The following is a 17389-nucleotide window of genomic DNA, read 5'->3' as shown; positions in this document are numbered from 1 at the left end:
CCCAGGACTTACTGACTTCAATTAAGAACAGAGCAGTTGGCTAGTGTAGGAGCTCAGTAATTGAGTGGTGCCACACTAGTAGTGTCGTCGCGTACGAGTAGAGCCAAGCAAGAACGTCAACATTTCGTCGCAGTGCAGTGTTGAGTGCTGGCCTTAAGTCGCACTCGCAGTAACGTACAACGCCATTGGTGGCGCACCCCTGAGGAAATTGCGGGTGTTGTTGTTTGCTCCGACATACGTGTCGGCCCACAGACCTTCGGGACAAAACCTTGCAAACGCATCCAGTTCTGGAAGGAGTCCATTTGTTTTGCTCAGGGACAGACGGGCCCCCTGTGAGGATCTACCGCTCCAAAAATTATTCCTCCTTCCTCGCTAACCTTCTTGTCCTTTTGCCTCTTTGTGTCAGTTTGCTGGAGGCAATTAGACGCCTGCAGGAGAGAAGAGAAGACGCTAGACGCAGCGCTTTCCTCATCCGACATGCTCCTTCCTTCCTTCCTTCCTTCCTTCCTTCCTTCCTTCCTTCCTTCCTTCCTTCCTTCCTTCCTTCCTTCCTTCCTTCCTTCCTTCCTTCCTTCCTTTCTTCCTTCCTTCCTTCCATCAAGGGAAGAACCCAGCAGAGTCTTTCACGATCTATCGACTGGAACCTAATTAGATGACACTCAGGCCCCCTGCAGTGACGGCACATACATACACATGCACACGTGCAGGCTGCAGCTAGCTGCTGTAGTGGAGCGACTCACCAGTCGAGTCATTGGGTCTCGTCTGTCGTATCGTGTCGTTACCGAGCTGTGCATTAATGTCCCTCTATAATAATCAATAACTGTTGAAGGATATGGTGAACGCTCCGCTACATGACCGCCGCCGACACACGTGATGTTATTCCGTAATGTCCCATCATCTGGCTTCAGTTTTGGCCTACTTTATATTTTTTAATGCGACTTAAATAACTTGGGCGTCAATCTAGAGTTGAGGGAAGACTAATGAATCCAAATAAGATTACAATTGTCTTTAATTGTCCTCATGTAGTGCACTAGTGGAGTAATGTATTAACAAAGTAGCGCCGTGGAGTCGAGTTGTGTTGTTGAGCATGTGTAGCAGTGCAGTGGCCAAGTTTCGTCGCTAGCTTCTCTGAGTAATTGCCATCAGTGGCGCGTCAGCTTCATTGGCCCAATCCCAGCTATTTTTAGAGCGCCTCATCGTACGGCGAGCTGTCAGATCTCAAAGCGATTGCTGACAAACAAGCTGCGACCAATCAAAGTGAGGGAGAGCGCAAGTCAGCGTGTCATGACGACAATGGCAGCGCGCTAATGGCAAACAGCAATTGAAGAGTTCGCTACTCATCATTTCAGCATTGTAGCTCTCTTTTGTAGCGGTTTTATTGTGGCAGGTTGCTATTTCCTGTTTGAGTTGGCTTGACGGGACTCTCGTAGTGGGCAGCAAAAACTTTTATTTAGACTGATGCTAGCATGATTGGTTGCCTCAGTTCCTCCATGCTTGGCGCCCTTCTGGAATTGTTACTTCTTCCCGTCAGCTCCCACCAGGAATTCCGCTCCCCTTTAACCACATTTCCACGACAAAGTTTACATGGTGTCGTTTGCAACGGAGCCATTTCCTTCTATTCCTGGCGCAGCGTCGTCGATCCCTCCAGGGACGCGAGCCTGTTCAAAGACAATAAGACTGCTTCATAATTCATGCAACAACGTGAGCCGCTCAGCTCCACCAGAAGCGCACTGAGAACCAGCTACAAAACCCCGAATCACCCAAAAAAGATTCCGCCTGGACTTGATAGAAATCAACATCAGTCCACATAAAGCCGATTTTCTGAAGGTCACCTCCATGATTTCCACAAGTCGAGATGCTTTTTGTCTCTGACTCCTGTCCGGTTGTTTTATGACCCCGATTAAGTTTTGTTAAAAAGCCGAAAGAGGAGAAAAATGTGCAAAGCCTTTTGTGTATGTGAGTCTTTTTTTCCCCCCACGATTGTGTTTTATAGCACCGCAGAGGATCGATAGTGCGACGACACAGGTAATAGCTCGGCGGCTCTATTAGATGTCGTATTGAAGGAGAGGCGTTGAAGAGCATCTGGATCATAAAGATCCCTCGCAATTGACGCTGACAAACGCACATTGCGGCGCGACAGTTGAATCATTCCAAAAAACATGTCGAATCAAATCAGAATCGCACTGAATCGTTCCAAATTAATCAAAATTTATTTGAATTGTGTCGCATTCTATTTATCAAACGATTGTCAAATCAAGTCGGAATCCCACTGAATCGTTCCACTTTGATATCCAAATTTGCTTGACTTGTGTCGCATTCCATTTATCAAACGATTTGATGAGTACTCAACTCTTTTTGACGTGAGGATGTTATTTAATTTTGTGGCATAATTGCCTTTGATTTTCTGCTTTGGTTCTTTTTTGCAAATCAAAGGCAGCCTTTGCGCTGCTTCCCGGCTGGTCTTCCGGGAAGCGGCGGGCGAGTTTTGCGTTTTATGTTCCAATCACAAGCACTTAGGGCACTAACGAGGCGTTCATTTCTTCCAATTAGATTCGTGACTTTTGAGGTGGAGGGTCAACATTTTGTGCTCATTAGCGCGCAACCTTAGGCAAAGCCGTCTCCACTTTGGCTGTCTGTCGTTGACCTCCGGCTGCCTGTCCTCTTCCTCCTTCATCCCTCCGTCATTGTGCCCGCCTGCCGGGCCTCGAGCCCATTTCTAAGGGAGATAAATGGCAGCTTCCTTTCTTAGGCGTTGGAGACCTTTAGGAGCCTCCATTTCCTGCAAATCCCAAAAGATTTTGTGGGTTCTCGTAAATTTAAAATGCTTGCTAATACCTTATTTTCCTGAGCATTCTTTAGTACTGAAATTAAAATTTAGGAGTAAAATTACATTTTACATATACATTTCTCAGAAAGTCCCCTCCGTGAGTCGTCACCTTATCGTGGTGGAGGGGTTTGCGTGCCCCTATGATCCTAGGAGCCATGTTGTCTGGGGCTTCATGCCCCTGGTAGGGTCACCCATGACAAAAGGGTCCTAGGTGAGGGGCCAGACAAAGCACGGCTCACCCAAGCCCCTTATGACGAAAAACACAAATGGACTTCGTTTTCCCTCGCCCGGACGCGGGTCACCGGGCCCCCCTCTGGCGCCACGCCTGGAGGTGGGGCTCGAAGGCAAGCGGCTGGTGGCCGGGCCTTCGCCCATGGGGCCCGGCCGAGCATAACCCGAAAAGAAAACGTGGGTTCCCATGGGCTCACCACCTGTAGGAGGGGCCAAAGGGGTCGGGTGCAAAGTGATCTGGGCAGCGACCAAAGGTGGGGACCTTGGCGGTCCGATCCCCGGCTGCAGAGGCTGGCTCTTGGGACATGGAATGTCACCTCTCTGGCTGGAAAGGAGCCGGAGCTGGTGTGTGAGGCAGAAAAGTTCCGACTAGACATAGTCGGACTTGCCTCCACACATAGTTTAGGCTTTGGTACAAGCCCTCTCGAGAAGGGCTGGACTCTCTTCCACTCTGGAGTTGCCCACGGTGAGAGGTGTCGAGCAGGTGTGGGCATACTTATTACCCCCCGGCTGGGCGCCTGCACTTTGGGGTTCACCCCGGTGAACGAGAGGGTAGCCACCCTCCGCCTTCGGGTGGAGGGACGGGTCCTGACTGTTGATTGTGTCTATGCACCAAACAGCAGCTCAGAGTACCCACCCTTCTTGGAGTCCCTGGAGGAAGTGCTGGAGAGCGCTCCTTCTGGGGACTCCATCGTTCTACTGGGTGACTTCAATGTTCACGTGGGCAATGACAGTGAGACCTGGAAGGGCGTGATTGGGAGGGACGGCCCCCCCGATCTGAACCCGAGTGGTGTTCTATTATTGGACTTCTGTGCTCGTCACAGATTTTCTATAATGAACACCATGTTCAAGTGTCCATGTGTGCACTTGGCACCAGGACACCCTAGGCCGCAGTTCGATGATCGACTTTGTCGTCGTGTCATCGAATTTGCGGCCGCATGTTTTGGACACTCGGGTGAAGAGAGGGGCGGACCTGTCAACTGATCACTACCTGCTGGTGGGTTGGCTCCGATGGTGGGGGAAGATGCCGGTCCGACCTGGCAGACCCAAACGCTCTGTGAGGGTCTGCTGGGCCGTAAGGTCATTGGTGCCTGTCGTGGTGGCAATCTCCGAACCCGCTGGTGGACACCGGCGGTAAGGGATGCCGTCAAGCTGAAGAAGGAGTCCTATCGGGCCGTTTTGGCCTGCGGGACTCCGGAGGCAGCCGACAGGTACTGGATGGCCAAGCGGAACGCGGCTTCGGCGGTTGCTGAGGCAAAAACCCGAGCGTGGGAGGAGTTTGGCGAGGCCATGGAGAATGACTTCCGGACGGCTTCGAGGAAATTCTGGTCCACCATCCGGCGTCTCAGGAGGGGGAAGCAGTGCACCGTCAACACTGTTTACAGTGGAGATGGCGTGCTGCTGACCTCGACTCGGGACGTCGTGAGTCGATGGGGAGAATACTTCAAAGGCGGACTCTCCAATCTCTGGGATCGAAGTCACTGAGGTAGTTAAAAAACTTCTTGGTGGCAAGGCCCCGGGGGTGGATGAGATCCACCCGGAGTTCTTAAAGGCTCAGAATGTTGTGGGGCTGTCATGGCTGACACGCCTCTACAACAATGCATGGACATCGGGGACGGTGCTTCTGGATTGGCAGACTGGGGTGGTGGTTCCCCTCTTTAAGAAGGGGGACCGGAGGGTGTGTTCCAATTACAGGGAAATCACACTCCTCACCCTCCCTGGCAAGATCTATTCAGGGGTGCTGGAGGGGAGGGTCCGTCGGGAGGTCGAACCTCGGATTCAGGAGGAGCAGTGTGGCTTTCGTCCTGGCTGTGGAACAGTGGACCAGCTCTACACCCTTGGCAGGATCCTCGAGGGGGCATGGGAGTTCGCCCAACCAGTCCACATGTGTTTTGTGGACTTGGAGAAGGCGTTCGACCGTGTCCCTCAGGAGGTTCTGTGGAGGGTGCTTCGGGAATACGGGGTGCCGAGCCAACTGATAAGGGCGGTTCGGTCCCTGAATCGCCGATGCCAGAGTTTGGTCCGCATTTCCGGCAGTAAGTCGGATTCGTTCCCAGTGAGGGTTGGACTCCGCCAAGGCTGCCCTTTGTCACCAATTTTGTTCATAATTTTTATGGACAGAATTTCTAGGCGTTGAGGGTGTCCGGTTTGGGGACCTCAGCATCGCATCTCTGCTTTTTGCAGACGACGTAGTGCTGTTGGCTTCTTCAAGCCGTGATCTCCAGCTCTCACTGGAGCGGTTCGCAGCCGAGTGTGAAGCAGTCGGGATGAGGGTCAGCACCTCCAAATCTGAGTCCATGGTCCTCGGTCGGAAAAGCGTGGAATGCCCACCCCGGATCGGGGATGAGATCCTGCCCCAAGTGGAGGAGTTCAAGTATCTTGGGGTCTTGTTCACGAGTGAGGGCAGGATGGAGCGCGAGACCAACAGGCGGATCGGTGCAGCGTCGGCAGTAATGCGAACTCTGTGCCGGTCCGTCATGGTAAAGAGGGAGCTGAGCCAAAAGGCAAAGGTCTCAATTTACCGGTCGATCTATGCTCCTACCCTCACCTATGGTCACAAGCTATGGGTCGTGACCAAAAGAACGAGATTCAGGATACAAGCGTTCGAAATGAGTTTCCTCCGCAGGGTGTCCGGGCTCTCCCTTAGAGATAAGGTGAGAAGCTCGGTCATCCGGGAGAGACTCGGAGTAGAACCGCTACTCCTCCACGTTGAGAGGAGCCAGATGAGGTGGCTTGGGCATCTCATCAGGATGCCTCCTGGACGCCTCCCTGGGGAGGTGTTCCGGGCATGTTCCACCGGTAGGAGACCCCGGGGACGACCCAGGATGCGCTGGATAGACTATGTCTCTCAGCTGGCCTCGGAACGCCTTGGGATCCCCCGGGATGAGCTGGATGAAGTGGCTGGGGAGAGGGAAGTCTGGGAGTCCCTCCTAAAGCTGCTGCCCCCACGACCCGACCCTGGATAAGCGGAAGAAGATGGATGGATGGATGGATTTTTCAGAAAGTTATCATTTTTTTCTTATTTAATATTTAATTCATTAAACTTAACTTTTTTTGTGTCCATTTACAACTTTAGCTTTTTGTTTGAAAAATTCATAAATTTCTTGTCCTAAAACATTTCCTTCTAAAATCAAAATTGTTCAAAGCATTTGCTTGGTAATAATTTACTAATCTAAATTTCTTGAGTGCAGCAATCGGGAATATAAATAAAATTCGACACCAGACACTAGATGAGGGCAATTCTGAATCGACTGACATGTCGCTTGAAAATAATTAAAAATCAATAAGAGTCCTTGAAAGTAAGGAAAACAAAATGGAATTTTTTTGCATGGGTATTTTAGAATTGTGACCAAAATTCAGCCTTGTAATTCAAAATCAATCGCTGTCCTACTGGAGCACGATTCCAAATCATTTGGAGTCTTGTTGACAGTGAAGGTCCGCAGAGGAACAGAGATGCGTCGGACATCTCTCTGGTGACAACACATTGGTGTGTACATGCGTGTGTGTAGTTGGGGGGGGGGGGGTCATTTGTCACGGGCGTGAACGATGTTGGCGGGCTAGAAATAGATGGCGGCGGCACGATAGATTGCGCCGTTGTCGCTGTCGGCGTCAGCGTCGTGGTGGCGGGCGGGGGCCTTTGTGGCCGTAAATTCCCAGGCCCGGAACGAAAGCCGGCCAGCTCGGGCTTTATCTAAGAATGATAAATTCGGCACACTTGCGGCAGAGAAAGAAGAGGAGGAGAGTGCTCGGGAACCTTGAGCTGATGGATGGCGGTCGGAATGACGCCGGGAGTGAGGGAGCTGTCCTCTGGGTGGAGAGCGTGCACTTTCTTTACGGCTTCTGCTTCAAAATGTCCGGGAGGAAACTTGTCTTGTCTGCTTTTCAGGAACATTTGGATCGTTGCTCCTCTCGTACGACAGGCGCTCACTTTATATCGAGAACAAATCATCACAAGTGCATATTAGTGTGTAATATTGTCAAGGGGAGCCAACACAAACCCACATGCATTGCACGCGTTCTCAAAGAAACTTGACACCAAAATGGCAGACTTACTCTGCCTTTTCGACCATGTTTTTTTTGTGTCAAGCCATTATTGACGTACTTGGCAAATTTCATGTTATTCAGTAAAATTGGATAGGATTTTAAAAAAAAGTGTGATATCACGCCAAAATGGCCATTTCAGAATAAAATGCTAGACTTCCTTTGTCTTTTCCGGCATAACTTCTTGAGACTTTTTTGTGGCCCTAGTCATGACAGACGTTTCTGCCAAATTTTTCATTGCTACGCAAAACTGGCTACGGGGGTTTAATTAAAAAAAAAAAAAAATTCTCAAGGGTGCTGCTGAGACAAAATGGTCCCTTCAAAGCGAAATGGAGGAGTCTGTTTTCTTTCAGGCATGAATTTTTTTGTCGATCTTCCTATGACAGACACACCCACCAAATTTTATGCTGCGCAATAAAAGAGGCTTCCAGGGCTGAATTCTTATTGTGCTCCTCCAGGACACAACCGAGCCGAAAATAGCCACTTCAAACCCAAGTGTCAGACTAGTGGTTCTTCTTACAACAGATATGGTGACCGAATTTCACCTATGCTAAGTCAAGCAGTATATTCTGCCTTCAACAGGAAGATGACGGCAACCGTTAGAGTTGTGCTGATAGCGCCATTTGGCCGCGTCACACCGCTGACAATAAACCGAGCTCCATTACGTGCAATAAAGCCAACCCTTTGCCATCCATCATGGCCAAACGTCTATTTTTGGAGCCAATAACAGCCAGCTAATAAAACCACACAAGCAAAGCGGCATTAAACATGGCTGCCAATCAAAGGCAGAGGTCACGGGGGTGTCGAGGAGATGCTCCGTGGCTTGATAATCACGGCAAAGAGGAACACCTGACATTTGCTTGGAGGGTGTCTTCCTTCCTGTGAAATAAATGCACGTTGCACCCCAGGGATTTTCTATTTCAAAATTCAGTCAGTTTGACTTGACATTGTGAAATTTGGTAGACATGTTGACCACAAATAGACCCACAAAAAAAGTCCCTACAAGCCACGCTGACACGACAAATTCTCAGAGGAATTAATTTAAAAATTCACATCCCCAAAGCAAGTTTGACAGTGCACTGTGAAATTTGGGCGGCGGTTCTATCATGAGTAACACCAACAAGACAGAAAAGTCGCCATTTTGGTTCATTAATTCAGTGATAAGTTTGACTTCCATAAACCTTAGTTGACGGTTTATCACATAAGTAGAGCCGTAAAACCTCTCTGGAGGCCATGCCTGAAAAACTACTGGAAGTCTGCCGTCATGGTTTGAAGCAACTATTCTGACTCGCTTGTGCCCTTTATAGAACTTTTTTTTCTAATCTTTAATTCAGCCCCCAACAGGCATCGCGGTTATGTAGATGAAGCTGTCACGAACCAAATATGAGGGGCGAAAGACCCCATCAGGATGTTTTTTTAATTTTTTTTATGCAAGGGCTTGAAAAGTTTGCGTGAAGTTCAAATGGCGCAGATTGTAATTTTCCTAGCCGTCAAAATGATTTCAGAAGACACCATAACCACGTCAAGAAGCTAACACTCGTGACGTCACGCAATGAGCCTCCACTTTTTTTCTTGCATCCATCTTGCAGAACATCAAAGGTCTCATTTAGAAGGGAAATCTTTGACTGCAAGAAAAGAATTGTCATCAACTAAGTTTCAGGAAACACAACAAGAACCAGGGCTCCCTCCTAACTTGGAGTCTGTTGCAGTATGTTCAAACAAAGCCCTTCCAAAATTTCTAAGACTCTTTTGATGAATTGCGATGACCCAATTTGTCCGCTTGCCGTCCGAGACGAACAGTTGTTCGCTTAGGCCAAACAGGACCGCCCCCTCAAAACAGGCTAATCCTTTTATATTTACCAATCTGGTCGTCCTCTGGCTGAACCAATGAGAAAAGGTCTTTTGTTTTTCTTTAGAAGTTTTTCTTTTTTAACTGTCTTCTTTACTCAGCAAATAACTTTTTTTTTGTGAGGGGGGGGTGGCTCCACCAAAAAACGTCCGTCAAACTTATGTTTGCGAGCATCTTTGTGTTGCAGCTGTTCTTCATGCGACAGAACGAAGGTTGATTCAATTAACTGTCACTTGGACGCTTTTCTAATCAGTGAGGAGAAATAATTATGCCAGCGTCACATCCTTCAGGGACGCCTTTCTGCTCCAGTGCAGACAGGGGAAAATGAAAAATGACGGCTCCAGGATGCCACTGAAAACTTGCGGGATGCATTCCAAGTCTTGGTCTCTGACAATTGATCTTCTTTTGAAGGAATTTGCCCCCCAAATCAGTCAACAGCAGTTTTTCTATGGGTGATGTAAAATTGATAGCTATGCAGCTAGCGCGGGCATAGCATCAAGATAAATGATCATTTTGAAGATGTGCTTCTGGAATATTAACAAAAAGAGAGGAACTCCTGACACCGATCAAAGCAAAATTGGGCGGCCATGTCACAGGATACACAAAAAAGTCAGCCGTTTTGTAATGAAGCTGTTCTTTTTTGGCTGATTAACCGACTCATTTGAGGGGCCCATTTTGGGTTGGGGGATCAATTTTTTGGCCTAATTCCAGTCAATGATAATGATTTTGAGGAATAGCTGTAAAAAAGGGACACCAAGGATTGAATTGACTCGTATTATTGCCGCTGCGTTCTCGTTGGCACACCTGCTTCACTGGCGACTTTTCATTTGGACTCGACAATGCCGGTAATCTGCTCCCACGTGCTCGGCCAAGCTGTTCTTTTTTGGCTGATTAACCGACTCATTTGAGGGGCCCATTTTGGGTTGGGGGATCAATTTTTTGGCCTAATTCCAGTCAATGATAATGATTTTGAGGAATAGCTGTAAAAAAGGGACACCAAGGATTGAATTGACTCGTATTATTGCCGCTGCGTTCTCGTTGGCACACCTGCTTCACTGGCGACTTTTCATTTGGACTCGACAATGCCGGTAATCTGCTCCCACGTGCTCGGCCAAGCTTCTATCCAGCAGCTCAGCGTTGGCGTCTTAACTTGCCCGCCCGCCCACCTGCCTCAAAATTCAATTTTGGGATTCATTTGTTGAGCAAATTTGCTCGTTTTCAAATCAGCCGCTTAGCAGGCGAATTTGCCACTGAAGTGTGTGCGCGACAAACAGCGGCAGCGCATCCGTCTCAGCGCTAATCTCCTTGCTTGTTATTTACCCAGGCGTGCACGCACAGACGCACACATACACTCTCACACACAAAATACACAAACACAAAGTACACATGTTGAGTCACACACACAGCAGTTAATCGCAGGGTATGGAAGCGATATACGTGTTTTACATGAAACAAAAAAGTGTTTTAATACAAAAATTGACTCAACTTGATTTTAAGAACCCTCTATATTAAAAAAAAAAAAAAATCAAAAAGGTCCATTGAGGCCGCTTCAATGACAATTAGTAGGTCATGAATGACAAAAAAGACACAGGAAGTCAGCCCTTTTTTTTTCTGGGTCCTTCAAATCGGCTCTTTCATTTTTGACAAATTCAACCCCTAAAGCCAGTTTGACTTAGAAATATGAAACTTGTAGAATCCAAGAAAGCCATGCCTGAAAAGACACAGTAAGTCAGCAATTTTGGTATGAATTAACTGCTTTATGATCATTTTCCAAGGGTCCTTTAAAAACCAAAACTTGGAACTATACCGGCACCTCATTTTAGGAAAACTGCCCGATAAGTCTCAAAATGTCACGCTTGAAAAACAAAGGAAGCTCGTCAATTTTGGTTTGAAGCTGCCATTTTATGGTCAGTTTGAAAATTCCCCAGGGTCTTTTCAAAGGCAAACTCGTCCCAGCGACAGGCAGGCTGCAAGTAAACGCAGTGAAAAATGTAGCAAGGTCCTGACCCAGGAAAGCTTGAACGAGAGTAAAGCCTGGCCGGATATCAAATTCTCCTTGAAGCCAGCACTAAGTTAACATGTAAAGACGCCAGTTTGGCTAAAGTCTGCCATTCCGGCACAGTAAATAGGCCACAAAGATGCTGAATTATAAATGCGTCGTAGCACAGAGGCGGCGGCGGTGCTGTGCTAATGAGCCTGTTGGAGGAAGGAGGGAAGGAGGGAAGGAGTGATGGCGGTGTTTGGAGCCTATGTTCTCCCGATGCCCGTCAACCAGCTGATTATTCTTTTTATTAGGCCGCTGTCCTGCAATTCATTTCCTCTAAGCAACCTTTTCGAATGTGACGAAGGACCACTACCAGAGGACCAAAGTTCATATTTGAGGAATTGACACACAGATGCGCTATAAATGACCACATACATTTTGTCAACCACAGGCAGACCCCAGATTGGCTCTGGTGCTGCATGCCAGGAAGACTTTGACTAGACTCTGCAAGTCTAATCCAAGCTGGAAGCCCTCATTTGAAACCTCAAGGCAAGGTTTTAAAACCCTAACTCCAAGTTGAAATCTTACGTTTGAAAGGATCAAGATCGAAGCGCAATTCCGACGAAGGATGATGCGTCCTGTCAGCCGTCAAATGTCATTGGAGAATGTCAGGGTCCATCATCTCAGCGCTAACTCATTTTCCGCTCGATGCTGTGACCCCCCCATGTCTTGGTCTGGCTAACCGTTCGGCTTGAAACTGCCTCTGTGAGGTAGGGAATGAGAGGCAGAAGGCCTGCGGGGTTCGTGCAGGGCAAAACTCTTATCTGGACTTAAATTTGAAATGTTGACTCAGACTCGAAACTGTCATTTGAAAGCCTAACCATCAAAACCGTGATTTCAGCTAATAAGTCTTGAATCCCAAGCCTTGCTTAGAAGCCTAACCTTGGTTTTATACTTCTCTCCCTGTCTTAGAACCTTAATTTGAAACCCTATCTGTTCTTTGAAAATGACTCATTGTGTAAATCAAACTATCTAGTCAAATCGTGTTTGTGGGCTGTGTTCTAGTGATGAGAAAAATGTCAATAATAGGCGCACCTGTCCAATTATTTGTTGTTGCTTTTACTTTGTCAATAAAGTTTTCTGAAAAATCTCCTTGCCTTGCCCACCCATACTTCACGCCGCCTCGGCTCCTTTTATGACGCCATCAACCCGAAATAGACTATCGATTCCACTCAGATTGCATTCTGCGAACTGACCGGGCCAGAGCATCCCGTCCAGGCGAGCACCCCCCCCCCCCCCCCCCAAAAAAAGGAAAAAAAGAGCGAACGCGTCGAGGAGGAGCGGCGGGAGCGCGCAGAGGCACGCGCGCGCGCCAGTGAATCATCCGCAGCGGCGCACGCAGGTGGCGGGGAAAGCAAAGCAAAGGAATTCAGTTGAGGAATTTGCAGGGATGCTGAAGGAAACCATTTAAAGCCTAGCGCATTCGCGAGCTTTTTGTTGGTTTTTGTGCCTTTTGGTGCGTTTTTGCCCCTTTGTCCAAAGTTTGTTGAAATCCCCACGATGCTCCCCTCCTCCACGGCTGCTGTCCTCCTCCTCCTCCTCCCGCCGCCGCTGCTGCTGTTGCACTTACGTGGATTTACCTCCTCCGCCGCTTTTTAGCTTCACATCGTTCCACGCATACCATCATGGACCTCCTCCTCCTCCCCCTCTTTCTCGGACCCCTGCAGCTCCTCCTCGCCCTGCTTGGTAAGTTGGCTAAAATGAGAGGGGGAAAAAAACTCGTGGAGAAATTATCACGTTAAAAGTTGCGCGCGGACACAATTGAGGAGCAGCGTGAAGTTGTAGATTTGGTAGACGGGCTCGCACGCGCACCTGATGCAAGTTGAGCGAGACAGTGAAGAAGCGCGTGCGCGCACCTTTGCAGCGGACACTGCGTGTAGGCGTGTGCGTTAGTGGAGAAGTGCACGTGTGCGCTCATGTGCGGCCTTTGGTGACAACAAAACGTGCATGAAAACGCTCGCGCGCGCATGCAGATTGAGACATGGCGAGTGCGAATGTGTGTGTGTGTATGTGCAGTTACACACTATTGTCAAACAAAGATCAAGATATTAGAGTGTTCAAGTGTGTGTGTGCGCGCGTGTGTGTGTGCGCGCCTGTTGGCATTATGAGGACACACATGGACAACGATGCAATGTTGTATTCAACTTGTTCGTGTGTTTGTGTAATGCAACAAACACGATTAAGAAAGCACACACAGTTGGTTAATGCAAGTGTGTGTGCATGTAGGAACGCACCACCCAGACATTTGTCTGTGCTTGCCAATGGTGTGTATGTGTGTTTGCATAATTAAGACACAACAATCTTTCCATGCCCAACAACACGATGTTGTACTGATCATGTCAGTGTGTGTGCGTGCGAGGCATGTTGTCAGGCGTCTGCATTCGTATGTTGCGCTTACGTAGGTGTGTGCGTGTCTTAGTGGATGTGCTGTGTGTTTGCGTCATTAAGATTTATGCCAAACGCTATATATATATATATATATATATATATATATATATATATATATATATATATATATATATATATATATATATATATATATATACACACACAACAAAGTGTGTGTGTGTGTGTGTGTTTGCCCATTTGTGTGCGTGTGCTTGTCGGCCCGCACCTTAGCAGCTGAATCTCACGCTTACGTACATGTGCGTTATGTCAGAAAGTGATGCTGCAACAAAAGTACAAGAAAATAACATTACAAAATATTTTGTCCTTTGATCTTTGGCTATTGTATTGGAAAGGGTCCTAAATCCATTAATACATTCTTCTCTATGGTAATGATTCAAAACATCCAAATGTATATGGCTTATCTATCTATGCATTTTTTGGGGCCATAGGCTTTGATCTTGGGATGTTTTTTTTTTGGGGGGGGGGGGGGGGGGGGCGTGTCATACAAGAATCTGCCCGTCCTGTAATCTTGGGGAGTTGTTTTGGTAAGGGCGTCTTGAATCAACCAACAAACACCTGCCTGATTAGGGCAGACTACATCATGTTTCTCTTTAATGTTACTCCGCTTTGGGAAGGAGGGATTTATGGTCCACATTGTTTTTCTGTTTGATCTTTTTTATGTGGTGGCAGGGGGGGGTCGTAGATCTTTGGTCACTGATGGTGAGATGAGTCATAAATCAATCAGCACATGTCCTTTTGGGCATAATTTGATTCATTATCCTCTGCTGTGAACCGAAGCATGCTGAGAGTAAAATGCAGGCCTTAAAACAACAACTGTTATGTCCCAATTGACGGTCAGAGCGCATTGATTTGTTGGTGACAAAAAGCTTTCCAAAGGTGGGGGCAGCTGAGAGCCTAGCGTGTTAAACTGTTTTGGGACCTTTGGGATCAATTTATCTCTGCAGGTTAGGGGCTCAGCATAAGTGAGGTGTACCAATCGTGATGTATAAAAGCGACAAGGTCCAAAAGAAAAGCTGGTCTGAGCTAGCAATCATCAATCATCCCTGTCGCGTGTCCGCGTAATCTCACCATCAATAGAGCTGCAGCAAAATGTCGAGGTGGCGTTCAAAAGGCAGCTGAAAATGGGCACAAAATTACCCCCAAATTGCTGCTCCAAATCAAAATGGCTGACTTACTAGAGTGGCTTCTTGAGACTTTTTGGTGCTTAGTGACAAAACCAACTCATTTTATGTAACAAAGTCGAACAGGCTTTGCTGGCGGAATTTTCAAAACTATGACAATGAACATGCATGTATGTATGTCTATTCATAAATTACTAGCATATTGGCTAACGCTGAATCGTGACGTAAAACGTTAGCTTTGTATTTTACTTTTTTTTTATACATAATGACTCAGTGTAAACAACAAAAAAAGATGCTTCTTTCTGTGCATCCAGTTGACACCTTGTGCTATGCATGCCTATCTCCTTCGGGCAAAGCAAGAACATCGGCAATTACGTCCAAAATGACGGCCCGATATGGAGAAAAACACATGTGGCAGAGTGAGTGAATCAAAGTGCAGCAGTGACAACTGTACGGGAATTAATTTTTTTTTCTGTTTTTTTTTTTTTTTGCTCAGCTGCTTATTATGGTAAAACCCTGTCATTTTCCACCGGCTTTTATCCAAGGACAATTATGTCGTCGAGAGAATGAGGCTGCCCTTGCTAAAGGATACGGCATTTACTGGCAGAGCCCCGCATTTAACTTTGTCACCAAAAGGCTGCCGGCTGATTGTGAGATGCCAAAAAGATTGCAGTTAAGTACAGTACGCGCGTGGGAACCTTTTTGCGTGTGAATGGACGTAACTGGTGAGGCTTCAAGGCTCAACTTGTACTTCCAATGTCCGGCGTCTCATAGCAACAAGTCTGAAAAAGTATTAGCCGCAGTGGTGTCATAAACGCTTGTGTTGTGTGAGCCTGGATCATCTTCTCCACGCTGTATAAAATCTTTTGTAGTCGGAGATCGTCAAAAACGCCTCGGTGGAGTTTTGCCTAAGCGAACGTGCATGGACAGATCTACTCCCACCAATTGACAAAATTTGGCAGTTTACCGAGTGTTATGAGCGAATTAATAGTTTTTACCTTTTGGAACAGTGTGCTTGAAAGTCAGCCAGCCTACGATCCAAATGCAGGTATGGCTATTTTTGTTGTTTTTTTGGAATAGTAGATTCACTCCAAGATACATTTTCAGAAAGAAGCAGATTAAAAAAAATAAAAGTTAGAGACCAAACTATTGGTATGCAAATGGTCTAATTGTATTAAAACGTGAGATTTAAATCTTGATCTCTTGGGTATTTTCAAGAAAGACTTTTTGTTTTAATGAAAACACATGGGGACTGTTTCAAATTGCAGAAAAACTTCTCGGTCTGTTTTAAATGTAAGACAAAGGACAGAAGGAAATGAGGCGTTGAAAGGAGGTACAAATCTATTTTGGTAGTATTCAGGCCAGGCCACATTAAAACGGGTCTTCCTTGATAAGTGAGGCGAGTGTGAGGTGTCCCGATCAGAACCTTGAACACGTCCCCCCTCCGCAGGAAGAATCTAGAATCAGGTCAGGTTCTCGTTCCTTCAAAACACTAATCATGTGTAGCGTGCCATTTCCAAAGGGGCCACGAGATCGCTACGAAGCTGATCAATCCACCTCCAATCGTCCATCCGAATCCTCAAAATGCTTAACCCCCCCCCCGCCTTGACGCAGAAGAGAAAATGGGCCTCTCCATGTTGGCGGGATTTAACTCCTCACCGCCTGTCATTTCTGTCATATTGCGTTGCGGCTGCAAATCCTATTCAGCGTTGCGCCTTTTGATGTTTTCCCGCTCCTTTCCTGGCATCCCTCTCAAGGATAATTGTCATTCTTGCACAACGAATCCCTCATTTGGTCTTTTTACCCCCCTCCCCCCGATGGTTACCGTCACGATAGTTGCTCATGAATTCAGCTGGTGATACGAATACGACGCCTTGATGGGGTCCTTCATCTCGTGTTTGGCAATTTGACTAGGGGTGATTAAAAAAAAAAAAAGACTCGCTTTGATCTCGCCTCAGCCGCCGATCGCCGGTGAGTGATGCGTCCGCAGTCGCAAACAAAATGGCAGCGTGTAAGGAAAAACCTCTACAACGGGTTTCATGAAATCTCATGGGCTTGACTTGAACCTAATCGGTACCGTTTATCAGACAATTCTGAATGGCGTTCCTCAGGGAAAGGTCTGTTCATCTTAATACGAAAGGCTCTTGCTGTCCATGCCGTTAAGCACCACCTTAAGACCGACGCGGCCGGCGCGTAACGATACGCTGGATTTGGCGTCTCTTCACTTAAGCCGACGCTAAGACGGGCGGCAACCCCTTCTTACTGGAGCCGCTCGGATCATCTCCCTTTTTTACTAAGCCCCTAAATCCTTGGCGCCAAGCTCTTTTTTTGTTCAAGCGCCGCGCTTCTTCTTGAGCTCGGATCCAAAGCAAGCGACGAGCATTATTAGCGCGCTGACATTGGCTCTGGAGTCAAGTGCCGTGTGACACCTGAACTTTCAATTGACATCCGATTCATTAAACAGGCGGAACTTTCTCAACAAGACGGAGAGATTACCCCTTTCTCACTAATGAAGCTTAGCCAGAAGAAAAAGGAATGTAAACACAATTGTGGAAGGCATAAAGTCCAATTAAAATCTCCTCGGGCACCACCTTCGTCTTCTTCGGCAGCCGCCCGCTGACGTGTGGGTCAATGCACCGAGCGAGTGCAGCCAGATGCTTTCTGGCAGAGAGACACTTGATGGTAATATCGACGCCTCATTTAGCCGATGCGCGGAACGGCGACGGCGCGCTTTCGTGAGCGGCCAATTAACGGCACTCTGTAAGACAAATTAAAAGTGCAGCGCAACATTTCAAGTCCAACAGCATAGGTCTGGTGGTGGTTGTGTAGCCCCTAAAAGCTGTTTGAAGTTCTGTGTGAAAGATATT

General features: G+C 47.4%; 1 protein-coding gene and 1 long non-coding RNA gene across 3 annotated transcripts in view; one reads left to right on the top strand and one right to left on the bottom strand.

Moving 5' to 3' along the window:
• Positions 1-1397: 1397 nt before the first annotated feature.
• LOC125980661 (uncharacterized) lies at positions 1398-12689 on the bottom strand. The gene is made up of 3 exons (XR_007485703.2): positions 12563-12689; positions 6813-6985; positions 1398-1658 (listed from the first exon to the last, which is right to left on the bottom strand). It is a non-coding gene; the product is annotated as an uncharacterized lncRNA (long non-coding RNA).
• The window catches only part of gfra4a (GDNF family receptor alpha 4a), a 40587-nt gene continuing 35746 nt past the window's right edge, over positions 12549-17389 (top strand). Inside the window, exon 1 of one of the 2 annotated variants that reach the window (XM_049740034.1) lies at positions 12549-12678. In XM_049740034.1, coding sequence (XP_049595991.1) covers positions 12618-12678 — 61 coding nt within the window. In that variant the 5' untranslated portion in view covers positions 12549-12617. The remainder of the gene's footprint in view (positions 12679-17389) is intronic. The other variant, XM_049740033.2, reaches the window with a different exon arrangement.

Source organism: Syngnathus scovelli, chromosome 14 (assembly GCF_024217435.2).
Source record: "Syngnathus scovelli strain Florida chromosome 14, RoL_Ssco_1.2, whole genome shotgun sequence".
NCBI classification, from domain to species: Eukaryota; Metazoa; Chordata; class Actinopteri; order Syngnathiformes; family Syngnathidae; genus Syngnathus; species Syngnathus scovelli.
This window is presented reverse-complemented; position numbering and strand designations above follow the sequence as displayed.